We start from the raw sequence: 22375 nt of genomic DNA, 5'->3' as shown, positions 1-22375 counted from the left end.
GGTTCCCTGAAGCTAAGTTCAAAGCTGACCATAAGTTATCCCAAATCAGCAAGAATTCCAGCATCTACTCTTAGTGCACCTGATATACAAGAGGAGCACATACTTTTGGAACCTCTGGGCTATCAGTCGGTGGACCCCTTGCTTCCTCGAGCTGCTCTGCATCTCTAGAGCTAGCACCCTCAACAGTCACGCTCCAAGCAGGCCAGACCTTCTTGAGGGCATACTCCCAAAGTTCCCATCATACAGGATTCATTCAGCTTTGCCATTCTAAGTAGGAAGTCCTTCCCACTCTTCAGATGGACAAGTCAAACAAATAGTGCCTTGTCCAAGAATACAGGAGAAACAGCAACTTATGGCCCCGACGCTTGGTGTGATACTGAAATTCAACTTCTACAGTGAACTGTCCAACAAGGAATTCGAAAGACTACAGCTTTCTGGGGAAAACAGCTTGAAGTCACATGACTTTAGAGAGACTTAAGAAGTAACAGCTCTACTCCTTTATGGGAAGAATGTGAAAAATGTGCAAGTCAAAGGTTCCCCAAGGTGTGATAGAGTTGCTTGTAGACAATTCACTGGCACTATCCCCTTCTAATATCTTCTGTAAACTGAGTACAATTGTGTGAGGACCAAACCCATTCTAACAACCTATTTTTCCAAGGCAGTAGTTAAAAAAACTATTAGTGATCTAGATACCCAATATTAAGTCTTGGTTTTTTCATTAAACAAATGAAACAATAAACTGGGAGGGAAAAAGAAAAACCGAAGCTGGAAAACCAGACGAGCTCAGGTGTGTGGATCCAATATTAACTCTTGCTGAGAGAAGCTGGCCTGGGCTGCTCGGGAAGTCAGAACTACTAAAATTACGCCAGCCAAACCCCCAACTTTGCATTTGGAATTCGGTGGGCAGAAGCACCCAAAGTTCAAAGTCTGAATTTCAGGCTACTGAATCATAAACTCCCCTCTCACTAGGTCCTTCCTAATTCCAGACACCCCACTGCATGAGAGAATTTCTCACCCATCGTTTCTTCTTTCCTCAGCAATGCTCCAATTTTCCTGCCTTCACATCATCTCTAGATCCTTTGTCCTAGTCATACCCCAAATAACCACCCACACAATACTAGCTTTGTTTGCCTTGACACAGGCTTTACACTATAGTAGCCTACTTTCTTAGACAACAGTCCTCTAACTAAGTGGTATATTTGGTCCTAACTTGCAGTAAGCCCTGAAATATCTAAGTGTCCCAGAGTTATAGGTTCTTATGGGATTGACTAGAGTTACTCAAAGAATGTTGTACAAATTAACTTTCCAGGGTATTAATAGATACCAGATAAATACCTGGTCAAATTTCAGTAAATTACAGATAATTAAAAAAAGGAGATCTTAGAGACTTTAACTTAGAACTATGTCCAGAGTTTGGAATCCTTCTGAAACATGTTTTGCCACAAAATATTTCTTAGCTGAGCATCTTGCAGAATTAGTCTTCAGCAGAAGATCCTTAAGGAAGCTTGTCAGATAATTTTCTAAGAATAAATAGTAACAAATGAAAGGAGTATAACTTTTTTTTTTACAAAAGAGTTACTTTGGAGATTTCATAACCTTCAATAAAAGGAGCAGCCTTCATCATGTATGCTTGCTGAAGAAGAATGGATGTGGACTCGGTCAAGAAGCATACTGACCACTGTAGAAAGGAAGACTCTATATTGGAAAATTATCTAACATACAATATTTATAAAAGTCCTGCCTAATGTAATGCTTACTCTCATATATTCAATCCATACCCAATATTAACTAGAACAACAAAAGATCCAAACCACCAAAAATCTCTTAAGAATTTATCCTTTATGGCTATGAACCACCCAATCTTTGAGTAATATTAGCTCATGGCTCAAAGTGATCTAATCACCGAGTAGGGGAAGTGAAGGCAGGTGAGCTTTGTCAATCCACGTGTCTTACGATTAGGTATGAACACAGACACAGCACCAGGCATACCAACCTGAGCCTAGAGTTTAACTTAGAGCTTTGGCTTCTTGAGAGACATAACAGAAAATCACCTATTTTCAAAGGCCACTTGCAGGTGAATTAAAGTTAACATTATTGAGCAATCACTCCCCTGCTCAATGTGTGTGCCTACTAGGGTAAATGAAATAAAATCATGCAATTTTTAATAGCATAACTTTTTTGTTTGAGAAATTTGTGGGGAGAGGCACCACCACCAGGATCTGAGGCCAAGTCAGAGGCAACACTCCATGTCCTGGCACCTGTCAGTGTGCTACTGACGGCTGAAACAGTCCAGAACACCCAATTCACGTGTGTGTACTAAACAAGAGAGTAACACCTGTCTCTGCACGTGCATTCCTGGAGAACACCCCTTGCTTAGAAGGTGGGGACAGTTGTGCCTGGTCTCTATTTACCTTCATATTCTGCTTTCTTGGCTGTCTCAAGATTTCTCCACTCTGTCCCCACCAGTCTGCTGAGCTCCCCGAAAGAGTAGTCTGGGTGCTGGGCTTTAATCACGGCTCTCATCTCACTGCTGAACAGAATGTAGCCACTCATGTTGATTTTCCGCTTAGAACCCTCCTTCTTTGCACTGCCCTTGGCAGACTTTGGGGTAGACTGGAAGACAGAAGACTTATATAGGGTATCAGAAAATTGCACTAGATTATTTACATTGTTTCTGGAAGCCAGACACACATGGTTCAATAATGAATGTTTTATAGACATACTCAGTATGTAGCTAACATTTTCTTGGTAAAAATATACTTCTTCCTTGCCTTGTACAAAATAAATGGAAATTTCACTGAATTCCATGACTGCAATCTACAATGGTGACCTCACAATTAAATCTTGAGAAAATTCTGAATGAGGAAAATAAATACAATAGGGATCACCTCAACCAAAAGAAGGAGAAATGAAAAATACATCGATAACCCCATTATTTAGAAGACAGAAAGATCACAGGTATGGCCACTGAAAACTAAGGGAGTTAAGAGCATGACACCATTTCTTATTGCTTTTCTTCAGTACAAGGCAAGAAGCCTTCAATAACTGCTATTAAGCCACCTCTATGAAATTTAAAAGAGAAATTATTATTGGCTTAATGATAAATGTGCTTTTTGTCAATTAAAAATAAATTAGTAAATAAACAAAGGCTCTGAGAAGCAAAACAAAATACTACTATTCCTTTGTGCAGATTTCTAGGCAAAAGCTCACATATGAAAAATGTGGTAGTGCACACCTATACTCCAGTGCTTGGGAAATGGAGGCAAGAGAAACAGAGTTCAGGCCCACCTTGAACACACCAGTAAGTCTGAGGCCAGCCTATGCTACTGACATCATCTCAAACAAAACAAAGGCTGACAACACAGGGCTTGGATGTCTCCTACTTTGGTCTGAGCCTGCTGCAGATCAGCACTGAGAACAAGGCAAGTAACGGGGCACGTCACCTACCTGTGGGGGTGTGTAGGGCATGAGGTCCAGCTCACTGGCCAGGGGAGTCTGAAGCTGAGGTAGAGATGGAGGTTCAATGACCTCACTATCCTCCTCTCCCATCTCTTCAATATCATCATCTCCACCTTCTAACTCGGCAAACTTAGCTTCTAGTAACTGTATTTTCTTTTCCAACAAAGGTGAAGGTTCCTTCTGAGGAATGATTGGTTTTCTGGAAAAAAAAGAAAAGTACAGAAAATTAATTAATTAATTAATTTAAAAGTTGCTAACCACTTCTAGGTTGTCAGAGAGCAGATCTGAATATCTACAAAGGATATTTTGCAACCTTCCACAACCACTCTAAGTAGCTTCAATGGGTATTTGTGACGTCACTTCTACTTAAAAGTAATTCTGAAGAATACTCAGAGAGCACTGCTCAGGTCGAATGCACTCTATGTTTAAAAGGAGTTGTCATAATGTGGAACTGAGTAATCCCCCCAGAGAGGCTGCCAACCAGAAGCCAAGTGTTTCTGCTCCATTCTACAATTGCTGGTGTTTAAGATAAGGCACTATTAATTGAATATTTTCTTTCTCTCTCTGCAACATAGTCTCACTTTGTAGCTCCAGCTGACTCAAACTTATACAATCCTCCTGCCTCAGCCTCCCAAGTATGGTAATTACCACATCTCACCAAATTAATATTTTCATTTGGAGTTATGTAATGCTAGTCCAAGACCTAATAAAGAACTCAAAACAATGGGCTACACTATTTTGATAAGTTAGCCCAAGTACCCTTTCTTCCTTTGTTTTATAAGCTTTACCTGAAGTAGTAAATTTCATCATCTACAACTTTAGCAGAGAGTGAAAACCTCTTCAACCCCTTGAATTTCTTCATCTGCTTGTCACTCTCATTATAGCGGCTCTCACAAAGCAGAATGTCATTTTCTGGTATTTCAGTTGGCCTGCAGGAGAGGAAGTCCTTGAATGACAGCACAGCACATTTTCCTGGAAGAGTAAATCAGAATAAATTAAAGGAATAAACTCGGTCATAATTGAGAACCTGGAACTTGCCGAGTAGTGAGCCCTGGGGCCTGTCTTTGTCCTCCAGTGCTGGACTACAAGTGTGCACCACCAAACCTGGCTTTTTAAAACGTGGTTTTGGAGACTAATCTCAGGTCTTCATACATAAAGAAAGGTAGGTACTTTACCAGTAGAACTCTCTCTCCATTCCCGAACTTTATATTTTTATGTTTTGATTCACAGTTAAATAAATAATAGGATATATATTGGCATAAAGATATATACAGAAGAACATAATAAAACTGAAAGCCTAGAAATAAACCTGTACAATTAGACAACTAAATTTCTACATGCAAAATCAGTAGATCCCCACCACATTCTACACATAAAATCAACTCAGAATGGATTAAATGCCTACATGGAAGATGCCTACATGGAAGAGTTACAAAATAAAGCTCCAAGGAAAACCTGAGGTGTGATCTCTGCCATCTCTGATTAAGCACTGGCTTATGAGAACAGACAGTAGAGGGACACATACACCACAGAGGGATATACAGTTAGTCTTCAGGGCTGGAAAAATGAATGGCTCAGTGGAGAAAAGCATCTGTCGTTCTTGTAGCAGATCTGAGTTCAATTCCCAGCACCAACATCAGACAGTGCACTACTGTCTGGAACTCCCACTTTGGGGAGCCATCACCTTTTTGACCTCTTTGGGGACATACAGACATACATACATATGCATACATAAATAATAAAATTATTTAAAAACACAGACTTCATCAAGATTAAAAACTTTTGAGCCGGGCGGTGGTGGCGCACGCCTTTAATCCCAGCACTCGGGAGGCAGAGCCAGGCGGATCTCTGTGAGTTCGAGGCCAGCCTGGGCTACCAAGTGAGCTCCAGGAAAGGCGCAAAGCTACGCAGAGAAACCCTGTCTCGAAAAACCAAAAAAAAAAAAAAACAACAACAACAAAAAAAAAACTTTTGAATTCCAAAGGACCCTACTGAAAAAGTGAAGACAACCAATAGAGAAAACAATTTTTAAATTATGCATCTAGTTAAGCACCTACTATCCAGAATATTTTTAAAAAGTCCATAACTTAACAATTATAAGATTCTATTAAAAATGGGAGACAGATTATTAATGGACATTTCTCCCAAAGATTTAAAATTGTAATAAGTACAGGAAAATGATGGCTGGCATCACTAATTGTTAGAGAGATGCAAATCAAAACCACAATGAGGTACCACTTCACATCCATTAAGATGACTTCTAAGAGAAAGGAAAAAGGAACAATGGCAAATAACAAGTGTAGGCAAAAACAGAGAAACTGGGGAGACTAAACCGAGGCAACTGCTATGGAAAGCAGTTTGACAATTCTTCAAATTAAACAAGGGGAATTGGAGGAGGATTTGGGTGGATATGACCAAGATTGAATACATACAGGAAACTGTCAAAGAATAAATGAAACTATTTTTTAAAAATTAAGCATAATTACTGCATGAACCAGCAATGCTGCTTTTGGGTATCTAGCCCAAAGAACTGAAGGATCAAACAACTGGATAGCAATGATCACAGCAACATTATTGATAGTAGCTACAAGGTAGAAAACCCACAGCTGGCCAACAGATAAAGATACCAAAGCATTATGTATACTTGTTATAGAATATTACTCATAAGGAAATAAAATTCTGATGCATGCAACATGGATGAATCTTGAAAACATTGTTACATGAAATATACTATGAAAAAATATCCACTGTCTCATTTATGTATAATACACAGAATATACACAATTCACATGATGGAGTGGAATAGATCCCTAGGCAGGAAGGAGGGAGGAGGAAATTAAGTTACTATTTAATAGTAGTTTCTACTTGGGATGACAAAAATATAAATAAATTACATGTGTAATTTTACCTACATCCTGCCCTTGCTTGCTCATCACCTAATATTTCTTGGTCTTCTTTTTAAATTTTATACTTTATCCACACTTACAGCTGTTTACATATATACTAGGATCCACACAAGAGGGAGAACATGCAATGTTTCTGAGTTTGGATAATCTAACAATACTATATTTTCTTTTTTTTTTTTTTTTAAAGCAAAGAGCCTTTATTTCAAGCTCTGGAGCTTGGTCCCTTGTCTGTCTGACACAGCGGTGAGAGCAGAGAGCCCTACTATATTTTCTTAAATTCACACATCTTTCCACAAAAAATGATTTTGTTTTTCTTTAAGCTGAAAACTACTTAATTTTACATATATACCACATTTTCATTATCTAATCATCAGCTGACGGCTCCATTTCCTTGCTATCATAAGTAAGGTAATAAGTAATAAGTAATAAACATGGATGTGCAGCTATCTCTATGGCAGGATTTGGAGCTCCCTGGGTATAGCAGTGTGCATTTTAAAACTTATTTTGGGGACTTCCAAACTGATGTTCACAATGGCTGTATTACTTTGCATGCATACTAGCAACATGAAACATGACTTATGCAAGAGGATAAAAATGCCATTTTTTTAGTTTCCACTTTTATTTATTTGTGGTGAAGTATATTAGAATGTAATTGACAAGCTGGGCATGTCTTTTACCTCAACATTTGGGAAACAGAGGCAGGCGGATCTCTGTGAATCCATGGCCAGCCTGGTCAACACATTGAGTTCCAGAGCTAAAGAGAGAGACCCTACAGTGAAAGTGTAAAGCCCTAAATAAAGCTCCATGGCTTCAGAATGACCATTCTCGCTGCAGAGTTCACTGAAATGTACCAAGTCTAGGCACCTGTTTGAGTGGCTATCTTAACTCAACGGCATGATGATTTTATTTTCAAATTTACTGAAAAAAGTGATTAATTAAAAAAGTTACAAAAAACATATATTTGCATAATATTGTACTTAATGCCATGGTATCTTAAAAATGGTTAACTATGTTATTTATATTTTAACACACACACACACACACACACACACACACACACACACACACACACACACACAAATGGTAGGTCCTCACTTATACTGTTTAACCAATCTTTGTTACAAACAGTATTTTCTGGGGATCACTGTTTCTATCTGCTCAGCACCCTACTGATAAAGGGTTAGATTGTTTCTGAGTCCCTGCTCTCCCTACTCTAGTTGAAAAATGCTGAAGTAAATTAATTTGCATGTAAGTGAATACATCTGAAACATAAACTTCATTTTCATAGATATTTCAAATCACTTTCCATATAGGTTGTGTTAATTCATACATCAGCACAAAGTGGGTGAATAGTTTCCTATGCTGCTGATGTTCTTGTCAACTAGTAACAATACCTGGAGCTTTAGTGTTCTGTTTACTCTAAAATAACTGTTATTATGTGATGCATGAGTGTTACTATGTGTATGAGTGCAGGTACACATGTGCCATGATGACAGCATGTGGAAGTCAGAGGATATCTTTTGAGAACTGGATCTTTCTCTTTCCACTGTGGGTTCTGGGAACTGAACTGTGGTCATCTGGCTTGCACGGTAAACACTTTTACTCACTGAGCCATCTTGCTAGCCTTTGGTTTGTTTTTGAGATAGGTCTAAATGTTACCCAGCCTGGCCTGGAACTAAAGATCTTTTTCTGTGTCAGCATCCTGAGTACTTGGATAGAGAAGGGCACCATCACACTACTCTAGATCTTTGACAAACTGATAGGGTACCTTCACTCCACAAACAAACTGAAAAGTATCTGGGTAGTTTAAATTTGCATTATTCTACTAGCTAAAGTTGGGTATAATTTCATTTAAGTACCACTGGTGAAGCTGGACGGTGGTGGCTCTCACCTTTAATCCCAACACTTGGGAGGCAGAGGCAGGTGGATCTTTGTGAGTTTGAGGCCAGCCTGGACTACAGAGTGAGTTCCAGGAAAGGTGCAAAGCTACACAGAGAAAGCCTGTCTTGAAAAACAAAAACAAAAACAAAACAACAACAACAAAAAATAACTACTGGTGAATTCTTCCCAGTCTTTCTGTGTATTGTTTGTTCATTGGAAACTGGTACTTTTCTAATCGCCTTACAGGAGTTCTTCACAGGTAAGGGAAGTAGAACTGCCTACAATTTGTATTGATGTTTTCCATTTGACTTTGTTCTCACCAGACTGGGCTCTAAAGAGATTTTCCGTTTTTATATATTCAACTTGTGTGTGTGTGTGTGTGTGTGTGTGTGCGCGCGCGCGCTTTGGGGGGGTATGAGTTCTGAGCATTAAACGGTTTATTTATTTACTTAATAATTTCGTGTGTGTCCATGTGTGTGCTTAAATTTATGCACGTGTACCAAGTATGTGCCCCTAGAAGCCAGAAGAGGGCATTGCACCCCCTGAGACTGGAGTAAAGCCAGTTGAGAACTACTATGCAGAAGTTGGGAAATGAACCCAGGTACTTTGGAAGAGTAGCTAGTGCTCTTAACCACTAAGGCGTCTCTCTAGCCCCCACTAACAGCTTTATTATGGGCCATAATGTTTTAGTATCTAATAAGACTGTACTTCTTTTAATACTTTTTTTTTTTTTGGCGGTGGTTTTCTAAGGGTTTCTCTGTGTAATTGTCCTGGAACTCACTTTTGTAGACCAGGTTGGCCTCAAACTCAGATCTGCCTGCCTCTGTCTCTTGAATACTAGGATTAAAGGTGTGTGCCATCACTGCCTGGCAACTTCAATACATTTTAAAGAATTTTCCTCATTATTTTAGTATTAATTTCCTCACAGGAAAACTCCCACTAGTATATCTACTGGGATCAAAGTAAAGATATATTAGGGAGATCAGATATCTTTATGTTCAGACCTAGTCAATCACATAGTAGTCTTTTAACTTCATTTAAACATTCTCTCAACAGCATTTAAAAACTTTTTTTCATACAGATGTGGTATATGGTATGTTAAATTTATCCCAAGATATTTAAATCTTGTATTTTCATTGATCTTTCCTCTCTCCTTTTTTGTATAATGTGGAGGATAAATTCGAGTGCCTCACATATATTATTATTGAATCTTTTAAAGCAACAGACTTGTATCTTTTATATTTAACCATTTTATTTGACTTTGCTATTTTATTGAGACAAAGTCTCAAGTATCTCAAGCTGGCCTCAAACTCTATGTAGCCAAGCAAGACCTTGAACTTCTCTGATCTTCATGTGTTTATCCGGTTTATGGGCATATGCCACCAAGCCTGGTTTATTTATGCTAGGGATTCAACCCAGTTCTAGGACAGCCAGAGCTGTTACACAGAGAAACTCTGTCTTGAAAAACCATAAATAAATAAAGTAAACAAACAAACAAATAAGGCATTTTGATTTGTAAAAATGGAGCTAAATCTTACTTTTTGAGCACTAAGTGGAGTTTATGTCAAAATGAGGCAACCACATCTCATTGTACGTCTCCTGTCCTGCTCAATATTACAGGCACATCAGTTCATACACGTGTCCCAACTGGCTGTAAACAAACTCATGAAACTGACACAGAAGTGATAAAATCCAAATTTTAGTTCTGATCCATTCCTTGGGCAGTAATTTTACCTCTCTGGAAAATACCACCATCTTTCTTTCTTTCTTTTTTTTTTTTTTTAAAGATTTATTTATTTATTATGTTTACAGTATTCTGCCTGCATGTGTCCCTGCAGGCCAGAAGAGGACCATCTTTCTTATATAGCATGTTGAGAATGAAAAAAGATTCTAGATATAAAGCTGGTTTAAACCCTGTAGGAGTCAATACATTGCAATAGGAATTTTTAGAAATGATTTACCCAAGTTATATTAGTGAAAACAGTGGTACAGGGGTATGTCAATGTCATTTTTTCTCAGAAGCACCAAGAAATTCTGGCAAAACTGTTAGAGTAAAAATTTCTTTTGGGGGGCTGGAGAGAGATGGCTCAGTGGTTAAGAGTGCTTGCTGTGCCAGGCGGTGGATGCGCACGCCTTTAATCTCAGCACTTGGGAGGCAGAGCCAGGCGGATCTCTGTGAGTTTGAGGGCAGCCTGGGCTACAGAGTGAGATCTGGGACAGGCACCAAAACTACACAGAGAAACCCTGTCTCAACCCCCGCCCCCCCCAAAAAAAGAGTGCTTGCCATTCTTCCAGAGGATCAAGTTCAATACCCAGTGCCCACAATACCCAGCTTCCTGTAACTCCAGGTCCAGTGTCCTCTTTAAGCCTCTACAGGCTCACACACATATACGAACACACACACATATACTGACACACACACACACACACACATACCATATATAAATAAGAAATCAATTTTAAAAAATATTATTACATTTATTCAGTGTGTGTGTTATGTGCTATGGATGTAGAGGCACATGTATGTCAGAGAATAACTTGTGATTCTCTCCTTTCATCACCTGGGACACAGGAATAGAACTCAGATCACCTACTCATTGGCCTAGAACCAACAATTCTTTATCAAGCTCTGGAATACAGCTAAAGTTTCACAGCCATATAATGTTTAATTATGAAAATGTGGCTAAAGCCTTCATAGGTGAGCTTTGTAACTTAGCTTCAACCTATCCTCCCTTTAAAAAATTTAAAATGTATTTATCTGTGTTTTCTTGCATATATGTCTATGGCACCACGTGCATGCCTGGTGCCAATTGAGGTCAGAAGAGGGTGCTGGATACCCTGGAACTAAAGTTATAAACAGCTGTGAGCTGTCATATAAGTACTGGGAATTGAACTTGGGTCTTCTGAAAGAGCAGTGAGTGGTCTTAACTGCTAAGCCATCTCTCCAGCCCCCCCCCCTTTTTTTTTGCTTCAGCAACAGTCTTGAAGATGAGAGCCTGAGTTCTTCACATGAAGTTCCCATGCCAAAGGCAGAGTGGAATATTTCCCTTCCCTCCTAACACCCCATATGAATTTTAGCTGCTTTACTTGTGGGAAGCTTCCTGAAGGATGAACCTTGCAAAGAATTTGTCTGTTTTGTCAAATATGGAATTTTCTCAGTGAGTTGATATGACTACATTATTTTTGTTGAAAACATATGTCTGTTTAGGCTGTGATGGGCAATTTCTAAAGAAGAGAAAGTTTTCCAGTTTTAGAAACTAGGAAGTCCCAAATGAAAACACTAGTATCTGTAAAGTTCCCATTTATAGCACGAGGAAGATTCTAGGTATCTGAAGAATGATAGATAGTAGGAGCACAAGAACGAAGAGAGAGTAAACCAACTTCTACAATCCCTCTCTAAAACTGTTAATCTACTCTGTGCACAGCCTTTATGACCTAAGCATCTCCCAAAAGAGCCCACTGGCATTAAGTTTTGATCTATGAATCCTAGAGGGACACATATATTGAGACCACAGCACACTAAAAGGCAAATTAACCACATATTGTCAGTTGGGGCCTAAGTATCAAATGACATAAAGTGCAGTATATATATTTAAAATGTGGTAAGAAAAAGTAGGGGATGGGATGCTTTGGGAAATAATTGTTTTGTTTGTCTGCAATCCTGGAGATGGAATCCAGGGATTTAAGCAAGAATTTTACTGCTACATGACCAGCCCCAAATAAAGAATGTTATTTGTTTAAAAATAAGAAAGAAAAGTAAATTTCTAGTTTAATTATTGTGTTGACATTAAAACTTTATATTGAAATACGTCTTCTTCCAAATTACGAGAAAATGTCTAAATGTCATTCCTAATAGCATTTCAAGAGCTGAAAGGAATACTCTGGAGAGAGATGATCGTGCAATGGCCACTTTTCTTATAAACAACAATCATATCCTCAAAATACCACCTTACAAACAACTGTCACGATTGTTTGTAAGCAGGAGGTCAGAATGAGGACGATGCTAAAGCTGGAGTTCTGGATGAGGGCTTTCCTGCTGGTCCAACAGGCAAATGCAAGAGGATAGCAAAGGTTTGGCTTAGCATCAGTAAGATTTTAGAGATCTTTAATGTGACTGGTTATGTTCCTAAGCTGTTCATCTAGTAGATATTGTTTAGTGGGTCTCCAGAATGCCTTCAAATGCTAGCCACATTCCAGGGTGGGCTGGTCAGAGCCAGCTGTATCCTTAGCTTATCTGGGACAGCCTGAGAGAGGGGCTGAAGAAGAGCTTCCAGGCTTCCAGCAGTCACTAGCAGGTGACATTTTGGTGATTTTTCACTCTCAGAGCATCTATCACTTACTTTGCACTGAATTCCATCTTGTAGGGGAAAAAAAACCAACCTAGGTACCAGCTCGAAGTCCCCCGTTTTTAAGTCTTGGGAGAATTTTGCTAGCTCATCTCTAGCCTCCTGGTCTAACACATTCCTTTCAGCAACTGCCATCTGCTGGGGCTTTGACAGCAGAGGTCTCTGATTGGGTAGTCTGAATGCTCACTGAACTATCCCCATTGCCTAAAGTATTGACTGTGATTTAGCTACCAGCCTTCATTCAGCTTTTAGGAAAGCCTAGTTCTACCTACTTGTTAAGGTGTATTATTTTAAAAAAAATTATTTATTTGTACTTTATGTGCATTGGTGTTTTCTTGCATGTATGTCTGTATGAAGGTGTCAGGTATCCTGGAAATGGAGTTACAGTCAGTTATGAGCTGCCCTGTGGGTGCTGGGAATTGAACTTAGGTCCTCTGGAAGAGTCGTCTGTGCGCTTAACTGCCGAATCATCTCTCCAGCCCTTGTGTGTTACTTTTTTTTCCTTAGGAATTTAATTTTTTTTTTTCTTTTTACTTTCACGTCTTTAAACTCAGCATTCAGGAGACAGAGTCAGACAGTTCTCATGGGTTTTAGGGCAGACTGGTCTACATGGAGTCCCAAGCCAACCTGGGCTACAGGCTGCGTGAGATCTGTCTCAAAAGAACCCTTTCCCCCTTTGTGTGTGTGTGAGCAGGGTAGCACATGAGGAGGTCAGAGGACTACTTGCGAGAGTCAGTTCTCCCCCTCTACCGTGTAGTCCCCAGAGACTGAATTGAGGTCATCATCAGGCTTGGTGGCAGGTGCCTTCTACCTCATCAGCCATTCTGCCATGCCCCACCCCTTAACATTTTGTATATAGGTCTCATTATGTTGCTCAGCCTAACTTCAAATTCCTGTGATCCTAGCCTGCAAGTACCTGCGAATACTGGTCTATACCATTGCCTTGGCTCAACATTTGTCTTTTAAAACAATTTACTAAGATAAGAGTCCACTGCTAACAACTTTCATGCCATCTCAGTGAGTCAACACCAAGGCTTTCCCGAGTTTCCTCTGAACGCAGCCCACATTGTGGGGACCTGGATGGCTGCTCTGGGAACACAGCTTCTCTCTGTCCTTTCTTTAAACTCAAGGATGGGTTTGCAGCGATGGTGGTAAGATGGCTCAGCAGTAAGGCACTGGCTGCTGCTATCTTGCCGAGGACCCAGGTATGTCTCCAGCATCACATGCTGGCTGATAATCTATAACCACAGTTCTGGAGGATACAATACCCTCTTCTCGCTTCCTTGGGCAACATACATGACGCATATATATATATATGCAGGGAAAATACACATACACCTTAGAAATAAGTAAGAAAAAAATGGAATGGGTATGTTAGCAAATGCTTTTACGTTAATTTCTTTATTGTTTTTATTTTGTGTGCACTGGTGTTTTGCTGGCATGTATGTCTGTGGGAGGGTGCAAGATCCTCTGAAACTGGAGTGACAGTCAGCTGTGCACGGCCATGTGGGTGCTGGAAATTGAACCTGAGTCCTCTGGAAGATCAGCCAGTGCTCATAACCTCTGAGCCATCTCTCCAGCCCCCTAGCACATGCTTTTTAATCCTAGCACTTGAAGGCTAAGGCCAGCAGATCTAAGTTGAAGGCCAGCGTGGTCTACATATCGAGTTCCAGGACAGTCAGGGCTTTATTGTGAGACATCATCTCTCTTAAAAAAAAAAAAAAAAAAAAAAAAACTGAGCTAGGCTGAGCCGGACATTGTGGCGCACACTTGGGAGATAGATCTCTGTGAGTTTGAGGCCATCCTGATCTATATAGTGAGTTCTAGGACAGTCATAACTATGTGAGACCCCCCTCAAAAAAAAAAAAAAAAAAAAAACACTGAAGCATTTATGTCTCAGATGTTCTTTCTAAGATTCTTTTGGCATCACTCAATACTGTTCCTGGAGCAGTACATATTATTTTGTGATGAGCTACACTTCTGGAATATTCTAAGTGCCTATGAACATATTGCTAGAGGCAATGCTCTTTGGGTTCTACGGAGGGACTATGGTGTTTCTCCTCTGTCAAAGAATAAAAGGTAAAAAAGTCATATGAAAAGCTGTACAGGGCTGGAGAGATGGCTCAGAGGTTAAGAGCATTGGCTGTTCTCCAGAGGTCCTGAGTTCAATTCCCAGCAACCACATGGTGGCTCACAAATATTTATGAGATCTGGTGCCCTCTTCTCGTGTGCAGGCAGACATGCAGGCAGAACACTGCATACATAATAAATAAATCTTTAAAAAAAAAGTTGTACAAAAACTAAAATTAAATAAAAATTAAGCCAACAAATTATACAGCTGCCCTAACAAAGGGAAGCTTCAGTCTCACCCTCATTATGCTTCTTTTTAATTCTGCTGGGCTTACAAATAGAAAGTGACTTTGGCATCACTTCAGTCTGGATCAAAATTTAAAAGGAAGATATTTTCTGCTACAGAAAGGCAAAGAGTTTAATGACTTCACTGGTCTTAGTTCATTTTCCCAATGACAGAAAGTTGAAAATGCGCTGGATAACTGAACAGTTTTGCCACATATAATTCTGAAAATAATTATAAGTACCAAAACAACTGAGCTAACATCCTCATCAAATAAAGACTAACCTATGTTTGAATCTGAAGATTTCCCTTTGGTTGTGATCCATGGTGGTTCATTTAAAACCATGAACAATCAGGGTGTGCTATTGTAGCTATTCAGGTTAATGGTAGAGTGTTTGCCTTAGCATGCACAAAGCCCTGGGTTCAACCTCTAACTTGGAGTGTTGGTGGGGGATCCACAAAACATTGAGCATCATTGTAAAGCTTCTAACTAGTAATCCTTTAGAAAGCCTTCTCAAGGGATGTAGCATGGCTAGTGTATGATCTAGAGGCTCTCAGGGCTTGGGGAGACAGAACAGCCGGCAACACTGTTAGCATACGATGATGCACACAACTAGATCTAAGAAACAGAATACTGTGTGGCTGGAATCTCCAGCTCAGCCCTACTTCATCTGGCCGTTCATTCCTCCTTCTCATTCCTCCCTGCCTTCTCAGAAAAACCGCCAAGTGGCAGCTCCTCCTGAGGCTGCCAGCCCCCCAATCCCTGCCCAAAGCATTATAATTGGGCACAAACCCTGCTTATGGAAGACACACCATCACCCCATGTCTACAGGGTATTTAAGCCCCCTCCTCTAGACCGGTCATGTGATCTCTAGGAGCAGGAGGACTTACCAGAGAGTTGCTTTGCTCAAATGTACTTGGTCTTTTACTTTTTATTTTGGCTTGATCTAGCTTACTGCATTGGCAGAGAAACCTATTATTGGGCTACAGGAAACCTATCAAATACCACTAGGAATGCTAGGTAGATGACCAAAGAGAACTCAAGACATTGGTTTGGAATGGAGAAAATAAAATGATCAAGTTGAAGACTCTAACAGAAATTGAATCATTAGACTATTCTCCCTATACCCTACCTTACTCTTACAACATTGTTCACACAGCATCCATAATGATTCTTACCGCTAACGTGTCTGTCACCTTACATCACAGCTCTGCTCAACATGACTACGATTTCCTTTCAAGCCCAATCACTGCACTATCTATAAGGCCTACTATATGAGTATCCAGAACACTCTAAGGGCCCATCCCTTACACCACATTCCCTCCCATGCTCTAGCTACCTGACCCTTTTAGGTATCAAACATAAACAGACAATCTAAAATAACACATTTGCTACACCTAGAACAGAGCCTCAGATAATTCTCTTTTGTATATTTTTAAACTATACTAGGGTCAATTCATATAGCATCTATCAGCAAATTTTGGCCAATCACATGACCTTGCCTCAACACTATTGTCAATCTCCTTTGTTTTATTTTCATTTAAACTCTAGTTACCACCTGGTGTTCTCTGTTGTTTACTGACTCCCCAACTTTTGCTCCAATGTCTTTATGAAAGCAAAGACCTTGACATTTTTATACTGCTACAGATGCAATGTCTAGAAGAGCGCCTTGCTGAGTATTTAATCGATGTTTTACAGAACAACTGTGATGAAAAAGGACAAATACCTACCTAGAATACAGCTCATGGGGCAGGTTTCTTCCAGATTACTCAGAAACACTTCCTTTTTGTAGAACATTTTTGTGGGCTCATGTTCTGTTTCTTCTGGGTGAATGAAGATGGGGCCATAAAAATATGCAGCTCCATCTCGAACCCATACTTTTTCAATTCTTGGGGGGGGGGGAATAGAGAAATGAAGTTATGATAAGTTTAGTCTTGAATGATTATCTAATAAAAACTCTACTAACTAAAATGTAACGGTATACAGCATTTAGAGGAATTTCATGGGTGCTCCTCACTCTTTAAGACACCTTTCAGAGAAGACACTCTGAAAAGAGAACAGGACAATTGGCCACTGGGTGAGAAAAGACTTTAACACAGTATCAAGGTTTGTAACGAAATCATTTTATCCAACTCTCAGGTTTTCTTCCTGAGATGTTCAGGATGCAAACAACTAATCATTTGTCATTGGATTTGGCAAGCATTCCTTCAAAACAGAGGTTCACAGCTTTTGGTGGAAGATCAAGCACTAAAACACTTTCCCCTTGGGCTACTCTACTGTATTATCTATCAACGTAAAATCCCCTATTTCCAGGGTTCCAGACATAAAGCAGTCTTTTCATTTCAGTGAATACTAAGTAAACCTTTCAGTTCACTACACCAGCTTACAGGAGTCCCCCGACTGCTCTACTCTTGGACTCTATAATCCACTGGTTAGGAATGCTATTAGCCTGGCCTCCTAAATACCACTGTGTGTAACTAGCCACATTTAAGAGGCTGTCATTTAGCCGGGCGGTGGTGGCGTACACCTTTAATCCCAGCACTCAGGAGGCAGAGCCAAGTGGATCTCTGTGAGTTCGAGACTAGCCTGCTCTACAGAGTGAGACCCAGGACAGGCTCCAAAGTTACACAGAGAAACCCTATCTCAAAAAACAAAAAACAAAAACAAAAACAAGACAAACAAACAAACAAAAAAACAAAACAAAGAAACCAACAACACAAAAAAGAGGCTATCATTCTTGCCTGGATTATTACAATAGCCTCCTGGCAGATCTCCTTGCTTTCATTCTTGAACCCTTTCAGTCTCAATAAGGAGAAAGCAAAGCAATCATAATAAATCAGAGTCAAATGTTACTTCTCTGCTTGAAACAATACAAAGACACTTTATTTAACTCTACAAAAGTTCAAGTGTCCACAATGGTCTTTGAAACCTTATATGATTTGCATATTACCCTACTACCTTACACAGGGTTCACTCTGCTAGTAGCAAACTTCTGGTTTAAGTGTGGTGTACTTATCTCTCAAGCCTTTATACTGACTATTAATTCTGCTTGGAATGTTTTCTCTGATATTCACAATTCTTACCATTTCTTCATGTTAGCTCAACTTCCAGATTCTTAGTGAAATCTATACAGATCATTTTCTCTGTTCTGAGCCCTTACTGGCTCCAATTTCAAGTATGTATCAGGAGCTAACATACATCTTTACTTATGCAAGATGCTTGTCTATTTTCTCATTTGAACAAAGCTCCACTGAAGTAAAACTATCTTTCATTCTCTGAGTGTTTGTTTTGAGACAGGATCTAGTCTGGAACCTTTGCTCTTCCTGCCTTAGCCTTCCAAACGCTAGGATTATACACATGCATATACTATTCTACTTGCCACAGAAGTAGGAGCAGAGGAAATGTGGTGTGAGGAAGCTGGAGAAATAGCCAGGGGAGGGACTTTTGTCTTCGTTCTGAGTGTGGAATACTAAGCCTCAACTCTCAGCCCCAACCTCATCTTCCCTAATTCACCTGCCCACACGAGGGCGCACCAAGCCATGGGATTTGATGAAGACACAGTCGCCAACCTTCAGCCACATGTCATTGTAATGAAGCTGCTCAAAGTAGTGGCAACCTGGTTCACCATTGGACATCTCCACAGGAACATCTTCTTTTTCCTGTGGAAAGGAACAGGTTAAAGACTGGCAGATAACAAGCAAGGAGCAGAGACTCCAAATTAACTGAAGAAACAACTATAAGTAATTTTTTTTGTGAAAGTTGAGAAACCAAACATTAAATTGTGAAAATCAAACTCTTAAGTATTGTATTCATTTCAAACTTATAATTTTCATAAAATGTTACATTTTTATACCCCGCTTCCCGGATTGGACTTTTATGTATTTACTTATTTTGAGAGGGTTTTTCTGTGTAGTCCTGGCTGGCTGTCCTGAAAGAAACTCACTCTGTAGACCAGGCAGGCCTTGAACTCACAGAGATCCACCTGCCTCTGCCTCCCAAGTGCTGGGATTAAAGGTGTGTGTCACCACTGCTCAGAGGGGATTAGATTTTTGAGAAAAAATACTGGAAAAAATTTACTAACATTCATTTAGAAGTAGACAAATTCACTACAGTAGAAGGAACAAATTCTAGCCAGGTGGTGGTGGTGCACACTTTTAATCCCAGTACTCGGGAGGCAAAGGCAGGTGTATCTCTGAGTTGAGGTCAGTTCCAGGACAGCCGGGCCACAAAAAGAGACCCTGTTTCACAAAAAGCAAAAGCCAAAAACAAACAAACAAAACAAAAAGGGAACAGATTCTATATAACATTCTTTACTTAATTTTAGAGAATTTCCCCCTTCCCTCTGTGGTAATAGGGATGGGACCTAGGACTCTATGTGCTAGACGATCACTGATACCTCAAACCCTTTATTTCCTTACTTATAAAACAGGGTCTTACTAAGTTGGCCCTAAACTCATTCTACAGTTTAAGCAGTTCCCGAGTTTTCCTTTCTCTTGCTTCAACCTTCCAAAATCCTAAAATTATAAGCATGTGCCACCAGGACCAGCTTCTTTTTAATAATATCTTTATAAATTAAGTTCATTCAATCTCTTCTAATGACATAGCTCATTTTATTGCCCACTATGGAAAGTAATACTCCTTTCTGAGCCCTGCAGGATTCAGAAATATAACAAGCTGGTCTTTAACTTGCTTTTGTGATACACAGAAAGATTCTCTCCATCGTTTCTGTCCTAATTCCTGGTTACATCTCTGTGAAACCCCCAGGGAAGGCATTCATAACACAGCAGAAATGAGTGTGAGAACTGGTTTCTCACACCACAGAAGCACACAGCAGACTAAATAGGAAAGAGGAGTGGCAGAGCAGGTAAACTCAGGAGACCTGGCAGAGTGATGAGTGAGGATCCTCTGGAATGCTTCCCTGAAGCCTTCCTCTTCAGACCTGCTCTACATTCCTGGGAGGGCAGATGAGCACTGAAGGAGACCTATACTTCCCAAGGAGTCCAGTTAGAAGCCTCCCTCCTTGTCCGGATCTGTCCTTCTAACCCTCTGTCCCCAAAAGGTACACTAGCCCTCTCCTGTGGCCTCTTACCTATCGTTAGGCAGGTAAAGCAGGGAGAGGAGTGCCAACCACTAGTTTGGTACCTTACCCTGGCCTCTAGGACACGCTTCATTTTTAATGTTAATAACTCGGATATTTTAAATTTGTATCATTTTTACTGATTCCATTATGGCAAGAAATAATATAGTTTTATGACATAAACATGATGCATTCTGGTTCTGAATAAATTACCTACTACGTGCAGCAACAGAGGGCAAATTACCTGATTTCTTCATGTATAAAATAAATGGCAGTGTGCCCCCTAGATGGGGTTATTGGAAAGCATAAGTGATATAAAAATCTTAGTAAAAAAAAAAACAAACCAAAAAACTAGTAATCTAATGAAATATAAAAAACTTTGAGTCAGGCAGTGGTGGCACATGCTTTTAATCCCAGCACTCGGGAGACAGAGGCAAGCTGATCTCTGTGAGTTTGAGGCCAGCCAGGTCAATAACAGAGTGAGTTTCAGGACAGCCAGGACTGTTACACAGAGTAACCCTACTTCGAAAAACCAAAATAAGTAAATAAATAAACCACAAAATAACAACAACAAAAAACCGTTTATTTTGAATAATCCTTTCTTTCCTAAGTGGAAGCTTTCCTTCCTTGATCATTTTGATCATGTTGTTTTAAAATGGCTTTGATTTCACTTATAAAAATACTATTGCCTCAATTTTTATATTGATATCATACATGAGACCAAGGCACAGTTTTCTCATGGACTTTGAAGGGTGTGGAACACAGTTTGCTCTGGCTTTATACAATGAACTAAGGAGGGTTTTCATTTCTATAATATCAAGTAGTTTAAACAGCTTTTTTTATTTTATTTTTTGGACAGGGTTTCTTTGGCTGTTTTGGAACTTACTCTGCAGACCAGGCAGGCCTCAAACTCAAGAGATAAGTCTGTCTCTGATGCCCGAGTACTGGGGTTAAAGGAATGTGCCACCAAGGCCAGTATAAACAGCTTTTACTTATAGCAGTCCTACAAAGAGTTAAAAAGAATCCACCTATGGATGTTGAGCATATACTCAATCCTCACTGGTCTCTTTGATTTACTTTTTCATGAATATTCTGCCTGCACGGTATGTCTATACACCTAGTGCATGCCTGGTGCCTGCAGAAGCCAGATCCCCTGGAACAGGAGTTAGAGCCGGTTGTGAGCTGCCACGTGAGTGCTGAGATCAAACCTGGGTCCTCTGAAAGAGCAGCTAGTGCTCTTAGAGGTTAAGCCATTTCTCCAGTCTCTTGCCCCCTAGATTTACTTTCATTTATTTAATTTTGGTTTTTCGAGATAGGGTTTCTCTGTGTAGCCCAGGCTGTCTTGGAACTCACTCTGTAGACCAGGCTAGTCACAAACTCACAGAGATCCACCTGCCTCTGCCCTGGCCCCTTGACTTACTTTATATACTACTTTTAATTATTTTTTTTCTTTTTCCCTGAGTTTCTTCCTCTTGTTTGACTAAGGTTTTATACCCTCAATTTTTTTTTTCTTTTTTGAGTTTAAATATATTAATTTACTTTCTGGAATAGATATTTTAAGGTTAAAGTTCATTTCTAGGTCGTTACTATCCACGTACCTTTTCCAAGTTAAAATTGTCTTCAGCTCGATTGTCCTCTGAGTTGTCTGTATTCTTCTCATCATCCCCTTTATCTGCATTTGCAAATACAGAGGCCACTCGAACCACAGGCAAGGGCACATCCCGAGGGACAAACCTAACTGAGCTGATGGGCATTGTCCACAGTTTAATTTTCTTAAAAGATTTGGTTTTGGCAGAATATCTTGATTCACAGACAAAAACATCCTCATCTCGAAAGTTTTCTGGGCATAATTTAAAGTATTCCTGGGATGGGTTGGGAATAATAACACAAGTAGGTAAATTTTCTGAAAAGTAACCCCAAAATAAAAACAAATGTTAAAAATCAATCAACCTAACATTGAACTATTAAAACTTTCTGACAATAAAAGGTAAACTGCTAGATAACAGGGGGGTATTTCCTTGGCTATATACCCTTTAATGATAAATATGAATTCTACTTATTGTTCTGATCGCCCTTTGAAAATATATACTTTCCATATTGTGAAAATGTTCTTAAAGCTTTGGACAGGTCTCATGTGCATATATGAAAGATAGCACATCTTATTACCTAAAAACAAAACTGATAATTGGTAATGATTACCTTTCAGAAAACATCATCCTTGCAAAATAGCCCAGCAACACAAAAACAATATATTTGTGTGTAAGTGAACAATATACAGCAAATGGTCTCTCACAATTATATTCATGTTAATTTTTTTCCTTGGGTTTTCGAGACAGGGTTTCTCTGTGTATC

The 22375-nt window shown here is 39.6% G+C and overlaps 1 protein-coding gene and 1 long non-coding RNA gene across 51 annotated transcripts in view; one reads left to right on the top strand and one right to left on the bottom strand.

Annotated features, from left to right (window-relative positions):
* Pbrm1 (polybromo 1) overlaps positions 1–22375 on the bottom strand; it is a 104792-nt gene that overhangs the window by 12134 nt on the left and 70283 nt on the right. For 37 of the 50 annotated variants that reach the window (XM_076544178.1, XM_076544185.1, XM_076544191.1 and 34 more), the window contains 6 exons: positions 21622–21885; positions 18460–18605; positions 16677–16834; positions 4248–4431; positions 3448–3658; positions 2412–2628 (listed from right to left, as the gene is read on the bottom strand). In XM_076544178.1, coding sequence (XP_076400293.1) covers positions 2412–2628; positions 3448–3658; positions 4248–4431; positions 16677–16834; positions 18460–18605; positions 21622–21885 — 1180 coding nt within the window. The remainder of the gene's footprint in view (positions 1–2411; positions 2629–3447; positions 3659–4247; positions 4432–16676; positions 16835–18459; positions 18606–21621; positions 21886–22375) is intronic. The other 13 variants (XM_076544170.1, XM_076544193.1, XM_076544194.1 and 10 more) reach the window with 1 other exon arrangement.
* LOC121832227 (uncharacterized) overlaps positions 3727–22375 on the top strand; it is a 35146-nt gene continuing 16497 nt past the window's right edge. Inside the window, exons 1-2 of the long non-coding RNA XR_013042155.1 lie at positions 3727–3992; positions 4384–4621. This is a non-coding gene — a long non-coding RNA (uncharacterized LOC121832227). The remainder of the gene's footprint in view (positions 3993–4383; positions 4622–22375) is intronic.

The sequence above is a fragment of the Peromyscus maniculatus genome, chromosome 9 (genome assembly GCF_049852395.1).
Source record: "Peromyscus maniculatus bairdii isolate BWxNUB_F1_BW_parent chromosome 9, HU_Pman_BW_mat_3.1, whole genome shotgun sequence".
Classification (NCBI taxonomy): domain Eukaryota; kingdom Metazoa; phylum Chordata; class Mammalia; order Rodentia; family Cricetidae; genus Peromyscus; species Peromyscus maniculatus.
The sequence above is the reverse complement of the archived record's forward strand: the minus strand, read 5'-3'. Positions and strand labels throughout refer to the sequence as shown.